A 23323-nucleotide genomic window follows, 5' to 3' on the forward strand; every position below is an offset into this window, starting at 1 on the left:
TGACATTAACAGGTGACGATTACATACACATACACACACACACACACACACACACACACACAGAGGGTGCCAAAAAATGTATACACATTTTAAGAAAGGAAAACTGTATTAAAATTGTAATACTCAGTATATACTGATAACAAAAGATGAATACAAGTCACATTTGAATTCTGCAATTACAAGAGGTGCTCAAAGTGGTTACCATCAGTGTCCAGATACTTCTGATTATGGCAAACTACTGCTTGAGCAACGTTGACCAAAGTATCCACTTGTATACATTTTTTGGCACCCCCAGGGTGTATATATATATATATATATATATATATATATATATATATATATACTGTTGTTTATTTTACATATGAAACATAAGAATATTTGTGGTAGAAACTCCTAATCGTCCATGAAAATACATCCAGCTGCACTAGATTACTCAGCCTTCCTTGCAGCTGATGGCCCAATGGGATGTGCAGGGAGGTCATGTATGACATTTCTGAGTAAGGGCCTTAAAACAGCATGTATGTCTCATCCTCTGCATCCTCTTCCACGATCCCAAGTGTGGGGACACGTGTGCCTTTGCCTCAGCTTCAAAGATTAAGAAAAGGGCCATGAACCAGGGGATAAAGGGACCATAAGATTTAATCTGGGTCATGCCAAACTGAACCTCATCATCTTTGGATGAGCAATGAATTTTTAAAATCTTAATCCACTATATTATTGGGTATCTTTGTTTTAGCAGCATAGCCTTCATCCTAACATTTAAAACATTTTTTTGAAAAATGTCATATCAGTTATTAGGCATTTTTTTAATGATAAAAATCATCCAAGTATTTTTTAATGTAATACATCTAAGCGAAAGGAAGAGAATTAAAGCACTTTTAACAAACAGTCTATTTTTCCTAGGATTTTATTTGAAAATAATAATGAAATCTTCCCTTCGAGTGCAACATTAAAAACATTGTGAACAAATTAATTCAAAATGGATCAAAGACTTAAGCATAAGACCTGAAATAATAAACTGCATACAAGAAAACATAGGTACTAAACTTATGGACCTTGGGTTCAAAGAGCATTTTATGAATTTGAGTCCAAAGGCAAGGGAAGTAAAAGCTAACATAGATGAATGGGACTATATCAAACTTCAAAGCTTCTGCACAGCAAAAGAAACCATCGACAAAATAAAGAGGCAAACAACTAAATGGGAGAAGATCTTTGCAAACAGTGCCTCCGATAAGGGAATGATATCCAAAATACACAAGGTACTCGTGCAACTCAACAACAAAAAAACAAACAACCCAATTGAAAAATGGGCAGAGGACCTGAAGAGACATTTCTCCAAAGAGGACATACAAATGGCAAATAAACATATGAAAAAATGTTCAATCATCAGAGAAATGCCAATAAAAACCACAATGAGATATCACCTCACCCTAGTTAGAATGGCTATCATCAACAAGACAAATAGTAACAAGTGTTGGAGAGGCTGTGGAGAAAAAGGAACCCTCATACACTGTTGGTGGAAATGCAGACTGGTGCAGCTGCTATGGAAGGCAGTGTGGAGGTTCCTCAAAAAATTACGAATAGAATTACCGTATGACGCAGCAATCCCTCTCCTGGATATCTACCCAAAAAATCTGAAAACATTTATCCATAAAGACACGTGTGCTCCAATGTTCATCGCAGCTTTATTTACAGTGGCCAAGACATGGAAACAACCAAAATGTCCTTTGATAGATGAATGGATAAAGAAGTTGTGGTATATATACACAATGGAATACTATTTGGCGGTAAGAAAAGATGAAATAGGACCATTTGTGACAACATGGATGGATCTTGAGATTATAATGCCAAGCGAAATAAGTCAGACAGAAAAAGCAGAGAACCATATGATTTCACTGATATGTGGTATATAAACCAAAAACAACAAAAGAATAAGACAAACAAATGAGAAACAGAAACTCATAGACACAGACAATAGTTTAGTGGTTACCAGAGAGTAAGGGGGAGGGGGTGGTAGATGAGGGTAAAGGGGATCAAATATATGGTGACGGAAGGAGAACTGACTCTGGGTGGTGAACACATTATGGGATTTATAGATGATGTAATACAGAATTGTACACCTGAAATCTATGTAACTTTACTAACAATTGTCACCCCAATAAACTTTAATTAAAAAAAACAAAAAACACTGTAAACGATGGGGAGCAAGGAGGGCATTTATAGGCAGCTGCTCTATGATAGGCTGAATCAGACTTTTTTCAAACCCACTAGGTGCAGTCAGAGATCCAAGATAAGACACATACATGGAATGGCTTCCACGTGGTAAAATCCATATTCTGTATCTTTTAACTCCTACATGCAAGCAAATGCTGCTATTGTTAAGGGGATGTAAGTGGTGCATTTTCATTTCTCTTCTGGACCATTTGTCATCTCCCGGTTTCCAATCTTGCCCACTACTACAGTCTTTTCTTCACAGAAGCCAAAGTGACTCCTTTAACAATGTAGAGCTTCCCATTATACTTAGAATACAATACAGGTGCTTCCCATCACACTTATAATAAAACATAGTCTTTACCATGACCCCCAAGGTCATACATGTTCTGACTCCTGTGTACTCTCCCCACCTCATCGCCCACCACTCTCTTCTCATCACCGGCCTTCTGGCACTCTCCAAAGGCCCAAGTCTATTCGTGCTTCAGGGTTTCCACCTATATTACTTTCACTCAAATGTTCACATGGTTTTCTCCCAGTATTATTTGGTCTATGTCACTGGGTCATCTCCCCAGTGACAAGTAGTGTTCCCTGACAAACCTAGTCAAAATGGCAGTCCAAGTCACTCTGTAGCTTTATATTTTTCTTCACTTATACTGTGTTATATTTTTATTCATACAATATCTTCCCAATTAAAATGCAATTTTCCTGTGTACAAAGACTGTATCCTTCACTACAGTAACCCAGGGTGTCCACAGTAGTGCAAAATATATACATTAGGTGTCTTAAAAGTATGTTTTAAACAAATATATAAATTTGACTCCATCATCATTCCAATCCAAGAAATTAAATTCAAAGCAGGTGGTTTACTGATTTTGTTGAGTTAACTTTGTAAAAGGTCAGAGTTTAGTCACCCTGAAGAGAAGACAAATCATCTAATTAAGAACCTATCAATGAACTATAAAAATAAATTAATTAAACATATGTAAGAACAAAAGCCATGAACCAGATTTCCAGGTTTCTAAGATTGACCAAGTCAAGTAAATTTGAGCAGAGCTTTAGATAAGGCAGGATATAAACCTTCAAAGTCAGGCAATGCATTAAAACAAGAAAGATTCTCACCTATTACAAAATAAAAATTCCCCAATGTAAAAAGAAAAGAACAAAATGACAATGTAAAGGAGACAAATAATATTTTGAAAATAATTATTTCTCATAAACCAAAAATATATTTTTCTTAGCTTTATAATGAATGAGTTACTGAATATTCTACTCATGAACTCATCCAGTATATAATACGAACATATACTATGAGTGCTGTATTAGTAACTGCTTAGGTAAAATAAGTAAATAAAATATAATATCACGCCTATCCTCAATGAGGTTTATTCCAGTTGGGAGGTATACTAATAAGTAGGTACACTAATAATGTAAGTACACTAATAAGTAAAATAAAAAACAAAAATGACCTGTAAATGGAGAAGGGTACAGTAAAGTGTTCTGGATTTCAGACATGGATTTCATAGCTTCTGGAATAGGGAGAAATGTAAAGAAGTGAGTTTATACTTCAAACAATAATCTTGATTTCAGAAACAATATAATCTCTCTAAAAATCTGGCTGAGAACATTCAAAAGGGTTGGTTACATTGTTGCTATTTTGGATTGATGTAAAAATTATATTTAGATATTTTTATGTTTGAACCCATGGCTCTAAACATGGAAAAAATGAAGCTAGGAACTACTGAAATGGTGTTTTCTTATTTAATTAATTCCTACCCATACTATCTACTAAATTGGTCTAATATTTATTTTCTTTACATGAAGTACTCTCAGAATCTAACTTAACTTTCATTAAGTCTAAAAGTTATTCAAAACAAGGTTCCGGTTACAATTTTGGTAAAAATCTAAATCAGTCATTGGCACATATTCGTCTTAAATATCAAATTAAATACAAGTGTTTCTGCTAAAATGTGTCATACAACCTTGCATTATACAAAAGTAATGAGACTTGTGGGAAAACAAGGTGGAGCCAGAGCACTCAAAATCAGCATAACTAGAACATTTTACTGCTAAAAAAAGGACCAGTGCAGCACCATCTTCAGAAGATCATTTCCAGCCTCAAAAACTGGGGCTTATGCTTCCTGCGTTAAGATATTCTAACGGAGGACATTTGCTTCCAAATTTCCTCCCAAAGAAAGACTAGTAGAGACTACTAGAGTGCAGATTTTATCATTAATTATATTTGAAATAAGAGGATGTCTTCTCAGCTTTAGAATCTCAAAAACATTTAACTCATCAACACTTGCACTAGCAGGACTGAATTTCTGCATCATCTGGTTTTTATGTTTGAGGTTCCTGTTTAAGGAAATACTGATAATGTGACAGACAAAGGAATATCATATTATCTCTCACTGACATCTATCTGAGAAGATGGAATTCATACTTTGAAGAGAGTATCATCCTAAAAGACAGAAGTTGGAAGGAGGACTTCTCATAGGACATGATCCTTGATTTCAGAGTAATTTTCTCCTCTAAATTATTCAATCTGCCTAATTACAACCACTGCCATAATTATATTTCAAAAAATTGCCTTTAGTAGAGATAATAGACACTTTCAGTTTAAATTAAACCAGAAAAAATTAGCACATACTGGATTTCATCAATTCTCTCTCTCTCTCTCTCTCTCTCTCTCTCTCTCTCTCTCTATATATATATATATATATATATATATATACACACATATATTCATGAAAACTTCTCAAATGCTCTTGATGGGGTTACATTATTATTTAGTGAATAAATACATAGAAATTTATAATTGTTTAAACATAAATAAAACAGATTTACCATACACAGAGGTAAATTCAAAATAAAATTACAGATGGGGGAAATAAATTCAATGTAGGAAATTCTAAAAATGATAAACACTATATATATATATATATATATATACACACACACACACAAACTCTCACAGACACTCATTTTATTTCATTGAGGTTTTATATTACTACTAACTTGTAAAGAGCTAAGGAGAGGACACAACAAACACATACATGGTTCCTGTGTCTCCTGGAATACAAATATTCTGAAATGTGTATGTGGGAAATTCAAGGAGAAAATATTCATCTTGAAATTCCAAAGTCAAGTATAAATAAGTTAAAATTCTTTACAGATAGTAAGAAGTTAGTATTTACTTGGCAAGAAGACCAAGTTCTACTATTGATACAATTTAAAAATAAAAATTTCCTGCAATAAAGGGAACTAGAGTCACTTAGAAATTTCAAATGGTATTTCACTCATACATTCTTTGGTCATTTAATAAATGCTTACTATGTACCAAGTGCTGTTCTATGAACAAAACAAAAATCCCTGCCCTCGTGGAACTTACATTCTAGAAGAGAAAACAACACTAAAGAAGATAAATAAAATATGAAAAATGGCACTGACTAATAAATGGCTACATGTTTAAAAAGAAAGCAGAAAAGGGACGTATAAAATGGTGTGTACGGGAACATTTTTATTTAATATGGCCAGGGAAAATCTCACAGGAAAAATAACACCCAGTTACCATGAACTATATTGATTTCTGGGATTAAAAACTACTTCAAGCAGAGGACAGGGGAGTACAAAGGTTCTAAGGTGGGAGTAGAGCAAGACAGGAAGTTGATAGCAGGAGGCGGGGCAGCTGGGGCAGGCAGTGCAGTGGGGTTGCGGTGTGGGTCACAGCAGTCAGATTGAACCACAGGTCACAGGGTTGGCTTCTGTTCTTTTTCTCTCCACTGCCCTCAGGAGCAAATACAACTATAGTGTGGCACTCACAGTCCTCCAGTGTGACTTACTGGAGCCCAATCTCTCCCCACCCCACTGTACTGCACTTTCTGCCCAAGCCACTGTGGAGGCACTAGGTTCTCTCTTCCCTCAGTATCTTTGCATGTCCTGTTCCTTCTGTCTGCAAGACTTCCTTCTCCCGGTAGTTTTCCCCTTCCTAACTTTTGGTCGTTTGGCCTAATTGTAGGTATTGACTCTTCTAGAAAGCCTTCCTATGTCCTATTAACCCCTGAGCTGGGCCTGGGGCTTTCCCATGTTTCCACAGAATATAACACTACTCTCATCGTAACCTTTACTATATTTATGAAACCAAAGGTACTTGTGACTTTGATTAAATTTACTTTTAAATTCTAGCTCTAGAAATCATCTATCTATCTATCTATCTATCTATCTATCTATCTAACATCTATCTATCTATCTATCTATCTATCTATCTATCTGCACGGAGAGTGCCAAAAAAATGTATACACATTTTAAGAAAGAAAAAACTATTAAAATTGTAATATTCAATACATACCGATAACAAAAGATGAATACAAGTAATGTTTGACTTCTGCAATTACAAGAGGTGCTCAAAGTGGTTACCATCAGCATCCAGACACTTCTGATTACGGCGAACTACTGCTTGAGCAACGTTGACCAAAGTGTCCACTTGTATACATTTTTTTGGCAATCCCAGTATATATCCCTCAGAGACTAGACTTCTGACCCCAACCCCAGAGAATCGCACCACCCCGGACACCCCACTTCCCACACCTCCACCCCCAGCAGCAGAACACAGTAGCCTAGCCCTGACTAATGGTCACACTGACACCAGCTGGACCTCTGGCAGGCTAAAGATAACATCTTGACCTAAGTAGGTTTCAGTTCCTGAGCCCTAATGGGGAATGAATGACCTCCTGGCTACTTTCCCATGAGTCCAGACAGAGGGACACCGGAAAAGATCTCAGAGCAGTACTTAAGATCTGAAGAAATGATTCATTACCTTTACCTCATCTCCCATTAATCAGCTCCCAGCACAACCCCAACCCCTAACCCAGAGCATCTTGTGATTTTGCCCTACATAATCTGAAAGTTCCGGCTTTTGAGCATTAACTTCCTGTTCTCCTGGATGGTGCCATTCATCAACAAAATAGCCAGTATTTCTCCACTGCAATTCTCTGTGTTTAGTATTTGGCTCTGCTCATTCTGGGTGGACAAACTCTTTCTGTTCTATAATATTTAGATGTTTTGTTTTGTTTTAGCTCCTTAAAAATAAGGAATGGGCCCTTTTACCTGCCTGTATCCCTTGCTCATAACAGGGTTTAGTGTACAAAATAAATATTTGTTGAATGAATGATGGTTCTTAACCAGATTCAGGTCTCTCTACAAAAATCGTAAAGAGTTGTCTAAATTATCAGATCTACATAAAAGATGACAAGTTTGAAAAAGCTCTACTTCTGAATAACTCTGCAAAATCTTCAGATCCTTCATGTCACTGAAACAACTCAGCCTAGATTGTTGACTCCCTAATTAAGTAAAAAAATGCTAACTCACTAAGTTTTACCTAGCCAGAAACTCCCAGTAGAAATGAGACAGGGGAGATTAAAAGAGGTCAAGTACAAAGGAACTTCTTTTTGTTTGTTCACAATGGCATTACTCATTAAATCTTTCTTTCTCTGGCTTGTCTACTAAATAAAATAAAGGCCGCCGGGAACCCAGGAGGTGGTAATCAAAGTGGAGCACAGTTGCCTGCCTCTTTCCTAACAGTTCTTCCTTTCGTACTTTAGAGAAGAAAAGCCTGGGGAATCGGACGCTGTGAGCAGGTGAGAGAAACAGACCTTTTAAGTACTTTGATGACAGGCTAAACTGAAACCAATGAACCAGTACAAACCTCAAAAGAGTCTAAGAGTCTAGACTTAATATTAGAAAATCAAAATGATCAAAAAAAGCTTCCAAGCAAAATGTCCGTGTGTATTTATCATCTATACTTACGCAACTGATTAAAAAGAAAACAGAAAATGAGAAGAGCAGCAACCATTACTGAACTCTTCTGATTTTAATTTCTCTAAAGCTTTTTCTTTAACTCTGATAGTTGGTTATCTACCAAATTTACTATGGTGATATCAATAACTTTTTTGAAATATGTAAATAAGCTTCCTAATCTGTATACCAATTAAGATTTGCCAATCTCTTAGACCTTGGTATGAATGAGAGTGTGACAATATGCTTAAACAAAAGTTTTTAACCAAAAATTAAACCCCATCAAAAGTTGAAAATGCAAACCCAAAATAAAACATGGAGTATAATAGTTATCAAGAAATGTACACTCTCTCTAAATAAAACAGGGCCTCATAGGAATAACAAAGTCATTTGGTAACCAAGTGGCTATGCTCCTCAGCCCCGATGTGAGGGCTGTCTCTGTATAGTTCACTCTGAAAATACACAGTACCCACTTACAGACCAATGTAAAGTAGCCAACAGTGTATCTGTGGCATTACTTTGTTTTGTTCTGTCTTAGGTTGTCCAGCCTTTGAACTCCCTTCTTATTAGACTGGAATTCCCCTAGTATGAGTCCTAGAGGGAGGCAGGACCCCAGTTCCTACTATGAAATCCAGAGAGAATAAGACATGTTCTCCCCACTGCCTGGGACTCTAGGCATTTAAACTAAATAGAGCCAATTAGATGTTCCGACTCTGTCAATCAAGAAGGAGATTGATTCAAGTCAGCAAGTTTAGTTCCTAGACAATGTGTGGATTCTCCTTAACTTTTCACCGCTGCCCGTGCTTCCTTGGCCGTGACATTTTTCTGAGTCTGGCTCTTAGCAGTCTTCCCTTTTCACAAATTCCTCTTACGTTTAAATCAGCAGAAGCTGAGATTTGTCACCCAGCCTGAGGAAAACTAGCTTAAGTTTTTTTTCTCTTGATTGTTGCAACAACTCAGGATTGGGGAGTTAACTGTTTTGTCTCAGTTACCTTTCTTGAATTCTCTTAGAAGGCTAAACAGGAACATCGCTGATACAAAAGGATATAATTTCAGAGAATCAGGGAGAGTTGAACAAATGGTCTAAAAGTGAAATGGAAACCCTCAATAGGGTAAAAAGCAAAAGAAGAAAATGCAGTTCAAACAGTCTTAATTTAAAAGCAAATGCTTCCAAACCCTAGTATAACAGTCTCTGCTCAACCAGTCATTTTCAACTACGTAGTGGTGATTTTACCACCCAGGGAACATTTAGATGACCATATTTGGTCATCGCAACTGGGTGAGGGGTGCTGCTGGCATCCAGTGGGTAGAGACTAGGAACGCTGCCAAACACCCTACAATGATCACAGCATCCCACAACAACAAAAATCCACGAGCTTAAAATGTCAGTAGTGTCAAGGTTGAGAAACCCTGCCCTACACTATTATCTTCCCTTAAATCAGAGACAAATAAATGCCCCACAGGGCTAGAATAACTCTCCCACGGTCCACAATACCCAGATACTTTTATAATTGCATCTGAAACCTCACTTCTACCTGAATGTTCAAAGAAAATCTCATAATTCATCTGTTAATATTATGATTCACCTAAGCACTACACAGGTGGGAATGAACTAAGAGCAAATAAGAGAAAGCAAATAAGAGAAAGCATAGGCAAAGAGCTGTATACCCAGGACACCCAGGACAGGACACCCAGAATGAAAAAAAAATAGTTGTAATCGTGGCCAAGAATGATGGGAAATAGGCTTGGAAGGATGCTGTGAGTAGAATCCCAAGTGTCTTATACATCACAGGAGCCCAGATTTTACTCTCTGAAGAACAGTAATTTTAATGGAAAACATTTTAAGAGGGGTAGAGAAATATGTTGTTTCTTAGGAAGAAAACTGGTGTCGGCTTAGGTGATGACTGACATGAGCAGACCTGGTAATAAGGAAGTTAAGAGAGGGCTTCAATAGCACAAGAGCTAAATTTAGAATGGCTGGATCAAGGTGATGGCAATGTGAATGGAAAACAAAGGCCAGAGAGGATTCAAACATATCCTTAGAGATTTGCTAACCTCTCCCTCTAAAATGAGTATTTCCCAGTAATGTAAAATACAAATTTAAGGGATAAAAACACTGTAAATGAGTTAACATACCTCTATTTCCAATGTGCATCAAAAGAACAGGAACATGTCAATTAAGAGAATTAAAGTTTATACAGTGATAATGTATGTTAGTTAAATAATTTATGTATGATTTCCAAATGACATATATACAGAAAATTTAGGACATTACCTGCTCCAGGACTTCTTTATAGGTAATAGTTGCTTTAGTATTTGTAACAGGACTGTCATAGATGATAGCGATCTTATCTCCTTTACCATTTTCAATGTGACGATCAATGGCATTATAACAAATGTTAAGCATTCCTTCCACAAACCTGAAAAATAATTAGAAAGTAAAAGTGAATGACTCTTTTCAAATGATATCATTGCTTCACTAGGCTCCTAAATATTTCTAGTTTGGCAGAGCTGCCCTTAAACCAGTGTTTCCCTGTGCATGTTACACCAGGTAATTAATAGCTATAAACTAGATATGTAAGAAGTGACATTTTTATCTTAATACATACATATTTATTTTGGTGGGCAGTAAGAAAAAATACTTCACCCTTCAAGGTGACAGTTTTGTGGTTTGTATTGCTTAGGAGGAAACGAGTTATAGAGCAATAAAATAATCTACTGTACATAGGTGAAATGAATTGTATATAAATGCAGCACAGACACATTAGGCTGGGAGGGAAAATGGTCGATGGATGAGTGAAGATCACCTATCTGATGTTAAAATGCAAACTTACTAGAAAATTCAAGTTTCCTTTGAAAGATCTCTATAGAGGTATAAATATAGACAGACAGATACTAATTAGTTTCAATTAAATGTGATGTCTGCAATTGCATAAAAAATAGATAAGCTCTTTTCTACATGTTAGAAATGCGTCGTAATTTTAATGAAAAACGGACATGCACATAAAATTTTAATTTTTAAAAATCTTTGCAATTCAGTACTTTCGTCTCTTAATTGATCAATGCCTTCCTTTGAAAATACAGACATCGTGAAGAGAGATGGAAATATATTTATATTTAAGGAAATATAACTCATTTTTCCAAAAGAAAAGGCTTTGCATTTTCTACTTTTTAAGGAGGAGGGCATTAGAATAACAATACAAGCACAATAATGGTCCATTTGTCAGACTAGCAAACATTGTAACAATGCAAATAACACGGAAAAAAAAAATAAAAAAACATTGAAGCCACAAGAAAAAGTCCTGTTAAATAGCTGAGTATCACCTTCAGGTCTTCACTCAAAGAGCCATGTGTGAAATTCAGCAGGGATTAAGAACAGCTATGTATAGATAGGCACAGTGGCAGCATTAAGAAGTAACAGATTCAGAAGGCAACAGGAGGAGGGATCATTTAATCGAAGTCAAACAACACTTTATACTACCGTAACACTGAATATGACTACCTTACAGCACACCACAAGAAGAAATTAATATAATGATTCTGAATTACCAAGTGTGATAGATTTCATGTTTGTTCAAAAATATTGTCTCTTCTCTTCAGCTGTACTTCCATCAAAAATATTTTGTGTTGTCACACAGCAGCCTAACTGTCTGTCCCCTCATGCCTACCCCTAAAGAAAGAACAGTCTGTGAGACTGATCCTTTCAGGGACTTTGATTCACCTTTGTGCTTGCACCTTATGTCTCTCTGTTTGGCCCCAAAAGATAGCTGGTCAGTCAGTGGCGGGTAAAATGCCCCATGGGGGGGAACGACCTAAGCCAGGCACAGTCGCATGGGGACCACCTGGAGAACTCACGGGGTCTATAGAGGTGGGCTTAGTCCCCCACCGTCCCCCGTCTAACGAGAGCTTCTGCCTCTGTGGCTATATTCCTTCCCACAACCTTCTTGGGTAGCGATTCAGTGATGTGATAACATCAGTTCTCCTTCTATTCTTATCAATAAGTTTCAGCATAAAGGTTTTGTCCCTGGGGAGGCACATACCACAATTATTATGACATCATGGGACTTTCGATTCCGGCTGTTTGCAGGGAAGGGTGATAGGTTTGAATCAGTTTTCTGGTATGTATGAGACTCACAGACTGTGGAGAAAACAATGCTACTTCCTTGTGTGAACATCAACAAAAGTCACAAGGTGGCCCGATTCGGGGCTCTCAGTCCTTTGAGGCTGTGAGACCCTTGGCCCCTATAGCACAAATTTCTTGACTTCTGTTTCTTTCTTAAACTTTCACCGCTCCTTCTCATTCTCTCACTGCCCGTGTTGTGTTGGACGTGACAATTTTGTCTCTTCCCCTTGCCCCCACCTCCTGGAATGGAGAACAATTATCTTAATTTGGGGCTCATCCACGTGACTTGCTATAGCTAATCAGCAGACATGATGCAAGCAGAGGGTTGAAAACACTTGAACAAGTGGGCTTATTCTCCTGCATTTCTACCTTCTCCAGGAGAGCCTCCATGTATTACTACTGACTCCAGCTTGGAGCCCAGAATGAATATCTACAGGTGGGCACAGAGCCCAAAAGAAGCAGGGAGACCAATCCAGCCAGAGATGTGTCTTGGAGCAACATTTCTAGTCATACACATCCTAGATCAGCTGATCCCATTGGTACCGTGCTAAGATCAGGCTCCCTGCCTCTTGAAAAAGCTAAAAATCAAGAGACGAGATTAGTGAAAAGAAAAACAGGTTTATTCAGAATGCCAAATACAGGATGGCGGACTACTGTCCAAAGGTCATCTCCCCATTCCTAGACCAGGCAGAAGGTTTTATAGGTACACAAGAAGAACAAAGGAAAGGGGAAGTCAGTCAGGCAGGTCTGACAGTTGACATCGCTTCCTGGGATCTGGTCTGTTTTAAGATAATGTTGTCTCTGGACTCAGCCACCATGGACTGGGGCTTTATGTGTCACCAGTAAAAACTGCTAAGGAGCTGCAAAATGAAGTCCCATGTCCAGGTGCCTGAGGATTAAGAAAAGCTCTTTTCAGGTTAGGATTCTGCTGATTAAATGGATTAACGAGGTATGTGTATATGTGTAGACTTAGGAAAGGGAACAAAGCAGAGTTCTTAATCAGTGAGGGGAGAAACAAAGAGAAAACAGCTGAATATCAGGTAGCTTAAACTGCAAACTACCTAAGTCTAACTATGTTGCTGATTTCCCGAGTTTCACTCTTACACTATGACAACCTACAGATGTGTGTAAATAACTGCTGAATATTTTGATTTGGAGGTTTGTATGATTACTTGAAATGCAGCATAATTGTAGGCATAATTAACTAATACACCAAGAAAAAGTTAAAGTCTGCTCAACATTTTGTGGTACAAATAAGGAAAGATGTTTCATAAAAATTTCCTACAAAATATTTATTTGTATTTTTTTGCTTGTTTTTGCTTTTTTCTCAAAAAACTACTGTAATGCAGGGTCTCTGGTCCCACTCCCCACACGAGAACGCAGGATATGGTGAGGCCAAAAAGGAACAATAATGGAGCCATAGATAGGTGAGTCATATCACTATATTCTCGATGGTGGCTGGCTGAGACATAAAAGCAAACATCTGCCAGCACCTCACCGAGGGGTTTTCCTGCACCAATCTCGCTGGCAGCTGGGCGAGACACAGGAAGTAGGATCAACACAATCCACAATCCGCTTGCCAACCACACTTGCTAGCCGCAATCCGCTCCTGCTAGCGTAGCCACAGCAGTTATATTAGTGGCTAATGGCTAACTGGTTACAGCTGATGGCCATCTGATCACAGTTGATCACCATCTACCTGAGCCAGCACCTTTCTACATGCGGTTGAGAGCCTGGAAACTGGTCTCTGGGACTCCATCCCTACAAGTACATTTTAGACACATAGAAGATTGACTTGTTGGAACACCTCTTGATGTCCTCATTCTTTTTCCTTTTATCTGCAATTTCTAATCTACCGCTCTCTGAGCTCAGTGTTTAGTCATGTTCATGACATATCAGGAAAAAAAAGGGGGGCCCTCCAAATATTCATGGAAAATTCACTTTATCATTTGCCTTATTGTTCTGCTATATATTTGTTTCTTCTCAGTATCTTTCAGGGAGGTCATCAAGAGGATAAGACTATTAGTGGACCCTTGAGCTGGACCCAGGCCATCAGAGGTGCTCCCCTGTCCTTGCAATGTATCCCACACCTCCTATTCCCATACCAGCAGTCTTTTCGAGGATATAACCTTGAGAGAGTAAGGTGTAGTTGAGACCATCTGGATTCACTACATGAGTGAGCGCAGTTAAGGGCCTCTATATAAATGTTTAAGATTCTGGTGGGTGGTTGTGAAGATCTTCTCATCTTGCAGCCACCCACAACAAGCCTGGTGTGTAAGTTCCCTTGTTTACTAAACCTGCCACCTACCAATCTAGAACGGCCTGCCTCTTTCTTCAGTCTCTCCCTGCCTTCTGTATGTGGGGGTCTATTTGAGAACCCACAATATCTTTCAAGGAATCTTCTTCCTTTGCCAAATCTTTAATTGATACTGAGCCCTAATATTCTATATTCATTCCTTTGCTCATTCTACATACATTCTCTAAGTGATCTGATCTCTACACTCTCATAGTTTCAACCTCTATCTTTAGCTTTAGTCCTGATTTCTTTTCTGAGTTCCATACCGTTATAGCCAATAGCGTGCTGGACACCTATACTTGGAAAAAATAATATGTCCAAAACTATCATCATTTCAGCCCAAACTCTCAGCTTAAAAAACAAGAACCAGTTCAAGAGGCAAAAGCATTTATTTGGGATCCAAGAATTGCAATTTTCAGGGTATACTGATTTAGGTAGAAACCCAAACAGTGTTTGGATTACAGGAGAGGGAATCAGGGTTTTTATCATAAAAAGGGAGAAGATGAGTTAAGTTATTTTTTAAAAGAGTTCATTGGTACTGACAAAGCTAGATTTGTACTTCTTGATTGGTCAGGAGAGGTGATTATTAGCTAAACGTTCACTTTTATCAGTCCTGTCAACAGGAAATTCTCAGTCTTGCTGACTTCTTGGAATGTGGTTTGGCCCAGTTCAAAGGTTCAGAAAACAGGACATGCAAGGCAGGTCCTCTGTAATGGCTGTTCCAGCTCCATTTTAAAATGGCTCCACTTATTTCAATTTTCACATTTCCCCCTCTTGATCAAGATCTTTTTTGGAAAGCACTGCTGATCAACCACTGAAGTAGATTTTCTCAATTTTCTCATGTCTTCACATTGTGATTCCCCTGTCACCAGGAAGCCTCATTCCTAATACGTGATGTCCTATGTAAGAGGAAAGTGGTTTTCTTGGGAGCCTTTAGGCCACATTTGAGCAACGAAAGTGCCAAAATTGAGGAAGGCTTGTTGTCCAATCCCATGAAATAAACAAAATTAACAAAGTTCAGCATAGGTATTCAAATCATTTTCAAACTTGTCTTTTAATTATCCATCTAATGTCCTATGTAGTAGAAATCAATTCAAAACATTGTGTCACTATTATTCTTATGGCATTCTTATAGCATTGTGAAAGACAGTAGATGCAGAGTTTAGGAATTACTCCTAAAATGACAAGCAGGACACCCAAACTGTAGAATATTTCTAAACCATGAAGCTATCCCTTAGGGTAACCAACTAAACAGGTCAAAAGACCAATAGCTTTCTAGAGGCACCTATAACCAGTGGGCTTGTTCTCTGATTTTGTTTAATTGTGTTTCAACTGATCCCGAAGAATCTACCCAAATACACAGGTGGTATTAGTGATGGCAAAGACATCACCTAGTTCTGCTAGACTATAATCAAAAGCAATTTAGTTATCCAAAACAACTTGAGTAAGTGAATTTAAAGATTTTTCTTGAGCAGCTATGGCTTTGGCAATAGATTCAGCAATATCCCCTAAAGTTTTACATAAGTTTCATAAATGAACGGCATATATTCATTTACAACAACATCCCACCAGAGAAATAAAATTCTCAAGAATCTTATTTCTTCATCATCAGAGCTATCACCTGGCAATACTCATTTTAATCTGTGATGTTAATTTAAGGGTGATGACCGATGCTGAGTCTGATTGACTGCGTAATGAAATATATGTAACCAATAATCTGACTGTGCAATAACTTCCAAGTAGATAAGATTCAGTCACTCCTTCCATAGATTTTTCTGACAAGTGAAAATAAATGCTAATAGGGCACACAGGTCATGGAGTTAGGATAATGAGATTGACTGAACCAAGGATCTGAAGGTAGCAGGCACAGCGAAAATGTTGTAGAACCAGCCAGACATCATAGATCATTGAATCATCTGACTGTTAAATGAGTTTCCCAGTCATGAGGAATTTCAAGAGGGGTTCCCCAGGTAAGGATAATTTTCTATAATAGAATTTTAGCCACAAAATAGGCAGTACCATGTTTCCCCGAAAATAAGACCTAACCGGAAAATAAGCCCTCGCATGATTTTTCAGGATGCTCATAATATAAGCCCTACCGTATTTCCCTGAAAATAAGACCGAGTCTTATATTAATTTTTGCTTCAAAAGATGCATTATATTACAAGAATCCTGAAAAACCATGCTACGGCTTATTTTCTGGTTAGGTCTTATTTTCTGGGAAACACGGTAGCCTGTCTACAAGGAATACAGATTCTTATTGAACTCACTCAAATAACAATTGTTATGAAAATAAGAATACTAATGAACAGTTTCCAAATTCCAGAGGGACCAGGTAGAGACAAAAAGTAATTGTTTACCTCTCTTCACAAAGATATACTTTACCAAATTGCTGTAAGTCATAGATAGCTTAAGAGGAAAAGGTTCCTTCAATCCAATTCAATGGTATGATCTGAAAGTTATCAGAGACTTATATTTTAGAGTGTTTGTCAAAGTCCTTTCCATGAATTTCTCTGAAGATGAAGCACCAAAGTAAAACAGTGACTGTCTATAAATGACAAAACTTAAAAATTCTCATTTTTAATGGTGTCATGAGCATTCAGCATGATGAAATTGACAAGGAAAGTTTGTTATTTCTGTAATATACCCATTTTAAGAAAACTGGAGGGGTCGGCCCACTGACTCAGGCGGTTGGAGCTTCGTGGTCCTAATGCCAAAGGCTGCCAGTTTGATTCCTACATGGGCCAGTGGGCTCTCAACCACAAGGTTGCAGGTTCGATTCTTCGATTCCCGTAAGGGATGGTGGGCTGCACCCCCTGCAACTAACAACGGCAACTCGAGCCGGAGCTTAGATGCGCCCTCCACAACTAAGATTGAAAGGACAACAACTTGACTTGGAAAAAGTCCTGGAAGTACACACTGTTCCCCAATATAGTCCTGTTCCCCTTCCCCAATAAAAATCTTAAAAAAAAAACAAAAAAGAAATCTGGAATTATGATTGATAATATTATATCAAGACATATCAGAATTTTAGGAATGTTGAGGCATAGGGCAGACGACCCAAAATATGCCACTTTGGAATATTGATTATTTTCAATTAAAGTTATTTGAAAAGCAGCCAATGCAAGAAGGACACTTTAACTCTCCTTTGTCTCGTGGAATGCAAGAAATAAATTCCCCCTCTGAAAGATGCTCTCCCAGTATCTGAAGTCTGAGAGACATCCTTACCACCAGATTCAGAGAATTCAACAGTGGGAAGCTTGTATAAACAAACCTTGCTACTTTTATTTTACTAATTTACTACTCAAACCCAACCTTTGCTTAGATTCCTCACAAATGAGCACCCAAACCTAAGGTATTTTTGTCCTGTCAAATCCCACAAATTTATTGTGTAAAAAAAATGTCAAAGCTGCCTGCTTTTGGTCACTCTTTGAGAATCAACATGATTTCCTGTATGCACAAAAATCAAATTAATTTTTCTCCTGTTAATCTGTTTCATATCAATTTTATTATTAGTCCAGCCACACTAACTCAAGAGAGGCACAGAGGAAATTTTCCCCTCCACAGGAATTTTATATAATTTCCACAATACTTATATTAATAATATTAACCCATGCAATATAACCAAAAAGGGTGCATCATCATTTATTTGAAAATGTTTCCCATGTAATTTAACATACCAAGAAAGACTAATTGGTTTAATATCTATTTTCTATAAGGAGAGGGAATAAATATTTTTTAATATTCTAGGAGCACTCTTAAGATCTCAAAGTTAGCTTTATGTCAAAAGGACTTCATTTAGAATTTGATTTGTGGAAGTTTGTAAAAAATACGGAAAGATTTGGACAGGACTAAATGAAGCCACAGATCATCTCCCTCCCGTCCTCCTCCCCTCTAACTCTCTCTCTCCCTCCCCTTCTCTCCAATCTGGTTAAATTAGCATAGATTCCTCTTGCCTGCACTGCAATTCCCTGTAATGTATTCCTTTGCCTGAATCCAGTTAAGCAGCCAGTGGATATCTGCTGAAGGACTGAGGATCCGTGAGCCTCCGTGGAGGGGCCAGCCTGCTGGTGTGGGCTGGGCAGGGGCCCTGTAGACCAGTTCAGCTAGGGTGATTCCAGCTGGGCGTTAGCTGTGGCAGCCTGGGTCCACCCTGACGCCCTCCCTTACCCACCGGAGTCTGGGCTGGGCCCTACCCGCAACCCACTCCTGTCAACATGTCTTCTCACGGGACCACATGGAGGAATCTAGTTAGCCTGGGCCGTGGATTCCTAATTCCAGCACCCTGGAAGTCCGCCGCTCCCTCCTGACAGTCCAAGGAGGGTGGGCTTGTTCTGGGTGACCAGTTCTGGGTGCAGCTGTGTTTGCTTCCCTTTCCCCATACTGGAGACACTTCAGAGCCATCCTCCTGCCATCCTCCCGTCCTCCTCCCACCTCAGGGCACTAAGTGCACTAATCATCCATTCAACCAAAGTGACAGTAAAAGATTTCAAAGGCAAATACAGAAGGTTACATCATTGTTAGCAAAATTTAGCTCCTTTAATGTTGAGAAGACTAGGTTTACTTCAGTAATCAAAGACCTGATGATAAAGACACCATGAAGTACAGAAATTATTCTGATAAAACGCAACAGTTTTGTTTTTAAAGTAGATTACTTAAAAAGTAAAGAAACTCTCAATCTGTTATCAAAAGCAGACCAAAAGTCCAACAAAAACAGAAGACCACGTCTAATTTTGTACCAGTGCACTTTTGAGATTTAACTCATTCTTAAATAAATTTATTTCAATCTTAATCAGCTGGACCATACATAAAAGTCCTTTCCAAAGATTATTTTCCTATTAATCACCACAGATTTCTTTTTTCTTTTTAATATATTCAGATTTTTTTTCCTTTTTGGGGGAGCAGGGGGCGGTGGGTCTCTACTTAGGACAAAATTATTTTGCCTCAATAAAATGTATTTAATTCCTCACAGCTTCTTTTACTGAAACATAAATTTTACTTTTCTTGCACACAAAGATGTTTCTCTTCTTGTTTCTAGTAGCTTTAATTATTATCTTAACTAGAATGCGTAACCTTTAGGAACTTCAATTTCTAATGAAAACTAAGAGGTAAGCAATTCGGAACTGTCTTTTACATTAACATTCTGTGTGTTAGCAGACATAAATATTCCTTATGATTTCTACCTTTTTATATAAAATTTATCAGCATGGCACAAAGCATGTTTACTAATAGACCCAAATGTCTTTCTCTGTGAAAGAAAGCAAAAAGTGGATAAAACTATGTTCAGTAATTAATGTTTCAGTATTTTATCTGATTTGGAAATGATATAGATAGTCAATGAATTTCTATCATTTAACTTAATCCTTCATTGTTTCAAACTGCCTTTCACAATATTGTCATTATTTTAAATAATCCTGGGATGATGTTTCTTGTAGAGAAATATTGGTAACATTGTTTTTATTACATTTGCAGGCTAGATTCCTACAATCAAACAACACACAAACACACACACACACACACACACACAGACACACACACAAATAAAAAAAATAAAATAATTAAATTGCTTTCTAGAAATATTGAATTAATTTATATTACCATCAGCATTACCTGAAAAGCTCATTTAATCACATCTTCTAAACAGAGATTATTCGCAATCTTCTACAACTTGAGAAGTAAAAAATAGTTTTAATTTTAGTTTCTTTGATTACTGGTATTAAGAATAATGTCTTAGCAATTTTTAAAAGCTCTTTATATAGGACATTGAACTTAATTCTGACATTGTTACAAATTATTTTCTCAATCTTTTCACTAATTTTAATTCATGGTATTCAAAACATAAAATATTTTAATTTTTTATGTAGTCAAATAAACCCATTATTTTCCTTTGCAATTTTTCCTCTAATTCATTTCAGTCTTGTATCATTTTTTATATTGATCTCTTAAACGTGCCAAAAATTTATTAATATATGTATACAATATGTACGCAAGATGTTATATATTATATATTACACATATGTATATATACGAGGTATGACCAAACAATATGGTGAATATTTAAATAAAAAACAATTTATTATAGTAAAAGACATATTCCCATTAATCCCCCTCACTTCAAACACACTTATCCCATTGTTCTTGCCACTTTCTGAAGCAGTTCTGGAAGTCCTCTTTCATGAGTGTCTTTAGTTGCGTTGTCGTGGCTGCCTCGATAGCCTGAATCAATTCAAAACATTTTCCTTTCATGGTAATTTTGACTGGGGAAGAGACAGAAGTCGTACAGTGATAGATCTGGTGGATGAGGACCCATGATAATCTTTGTATTTGACAAAAATTGCCATACCAGAAGCGATGTGTAACACGGAGCCTTTCCATTGTGATCACAAAATCCAGCGAATGCTGCTGCCGAGTGCCATCAAACAGAAAGGCAGGGATCTTCAATATGGGAAGTGGTGTGTTCAACCTTAGTAACAGTGTGTAACAGGTTTCAGCTTGTTCAGTTCAATCAGGCGGGTGTGAGCTATGGTTGTGAGAAAATGTGTTTTAAAGTGTGCCGGAAATCATCTTCCATCGTGACAACGCTCTGTGTCACACATCGCTTCTGGTATATCGCAATTTCTGTCAAATAAAAACATTATTGTGTGTCCTCATCCACCTTATTCACTGGATCAGGCACCGTGTGACTTCTGGCTATTCCACAAAGTCAAAATGATTCAGGACATCGAGGCAGGACAGTGCACCTAAAGACACTCACAAAAGAGGACTTCTAGAACTGCTTAAGGAAGTGGCAAGAACTACGGGGTAAGTGTGTTCGAAGTGAGGGGGAGTATTTTGAGGGGGATTAATGGCAATGAGTCTTTCACTATAATATTTTTTTTATTTAACCATTCACTGTATTGTTTGATCACACCTTGTATATTGTGAAGTGGCAGTACAATTATATTTGTTTATTTATCAGTAGTCAATATTTCAATCATCATTTTTTAACTAATCTTCCTGTCCTCATTCGTTTGTGATGTTCCATTCTTCCCATATGCATTAGCATTGTATATTTATGTCTATCTATATATCTGAGTCTTTGTCAAGGCTGTATAGTTTCTGGACATAACTACTGAAATGTTTTGTCAATAGAGTCCTGTGAATAACTTTTTAACTCAGTCAGTTTTTAGTTCTATTGAGGAAAGAAAGGAAACAACTTCATATTCTTTAACATACCCCACCCCTGGCCCAAATACCTTCTGCAGAAAATTAAAAGCCATCTAATGTACCCTATAGCTCACTTTTGAATAACAGGAAAAAAAACTTAAAACTGAAATTAAATTCATACAATAATGGAACTACCAGTGGTCAGAACAGTGGCAAATTTTGGGAATATATAAAGCAGACAGGAGCTAAATCCTGCTAAATGACTGCTAAATCCAAAGCTCATGAGAAACATGGAAGTTCCAAGTGTGCTAATACAGAAAGATTTCCATGACATTTCATATACTATTAAGTCAAAATATAAAAATATAGAAAATAAAGGTGTAGAAAAAATTATATAACCATACCACAGAATACATTCATGAGAAATCTATAAACCCTAAGCATGTAATAAAAACACTCACCCAAAAAAGATTCTCTCAATAAAACTCTGAAATAACTATAAGATCTGAGAAAAGTAGGAATAAAGAATGGGCCATGGGTGTTTGGATGTATAATTAAGACATAGGGCCCCACCACACACACCCACACATACGTACACATACACATCAGACAAATGTTTAACAGCCTACAGTCGAACTTTCTGAAATAGGGAGAATTTCTGCGTGGATGGTCCTCTAGGAGGTATAGAAACAGTCTCTGCATAACTTCCAGGAGGCCTAGAAATGCTACATAGCATTGCCACCTGGAAACCCCCTCTTCTCCCTCAAACAATCACAGGAAGAAGGACTCTAGAAATCAAAATCTGCGTTCATTGACAAGTGAACAGGAATACTTATCTGGATTCTGAAATCTACTCTGCTCAGCTACCTGCATGTTGAAACTCACATGAGTGTGTGTGTGTGTGTGTGTGTGTGTGTGTGTGTGTGTGTGTGAAATAGAAGGCAACATAAAGCTGAGTGTGTGGCAAGGGCATATTTTCAACATAAACAATGGGGGAAATGACATATTTGCAATTCCAGTAATATTTAAAGTATACCTAAAAATCAATGAATAAAAAATTTAAAATCCAATAGGCAAAGAAGGCACACTATGCATAGAGGAAACCAAAAACAACAGCCAATAAACAAAAAGATATCATGCTCAGGAAATTGAACATTAAAACAATAATGAGATGCCATTTTCTCCTATTGGGTTGATATAAAGATATAATACACAGTGTTGGTAAGAGTAAAGAGAAACCAGCATTCTCATATAATACTGATGACCAATAAGTTAGCTCAGCAATTTAGGAGCTGTATCTCCAAAATGTACTTTTAAATTAGCCAAAGCAAGGTACTTACGTCTTCATCTCTGTGATGCATAAAGGAACAAGTAGGAGTCTAAAACAATGGACAAGAAAATATTAATAGTGGTAAACTCTGGATAAAAGAAAAATTGAGGGCCAGTAGAGAGAAGGCATAGTCCATATTTTTATCTAATAAATACTTCTGTATTATTTAATTTTATGAACATATATTTACATGTAAATGTATTAAATATATTTAAATAAAAATATAAATTAAAACAGTCAAGATTGCTTGCCTCTTGGTCTGACTGAATCATCAGCTTTATAATCAGTATAACTACCATTAATGAAAAATTTTTAGTTAAATGAAAATACCTCTTTTCAATTTTCACCCAGTAAAAATGAGCATTCCTTATACTAATGACAACATCTAAACTCAGTTTTAAGAAACTGAAAATTGGGCCATAAA

General features: G+C 37.2%; 1 protein-coding gene across 1 annotated transcript in view; it reads right to left on the bottom strand.

Moving 5' to 3' along the window:
• ACSS3 (acyl-CoA synthetase short chain family member 3) overlaps positions 1-23323 on the bottom strand; it is a 140771-nt gene that overhangs the window by 95434 nt on the left and 22014 nt on the right. Inside the window, exon 2 of the mRNA XM_019751290.2 lies at positions 10280-10424. Within this exon, the coding sequence (XP_019606849.1) occupies positions 10280-10424 (145 nt within the window). The remainder of the gene's footprint in view (positions 1-10279; positions 10425-23323) is intronic.

The sequence above is a fragment of the Rhinolophus sinicus genome, linkage group LG02 (genome assembly GCF_036562045.2).
Source record: "Rhinolophus sinicus isolate RSC01 linkage group LG02, ASM3656204v1, whole genome shotgun sequence".
Classification (NCBI taxonomy): Eukaryota; Metazoa; Chordata; class Mammalia; order Chiroptera; family Rhinolophidae; genus Rhinolophus; species Rhinolophus sinicus.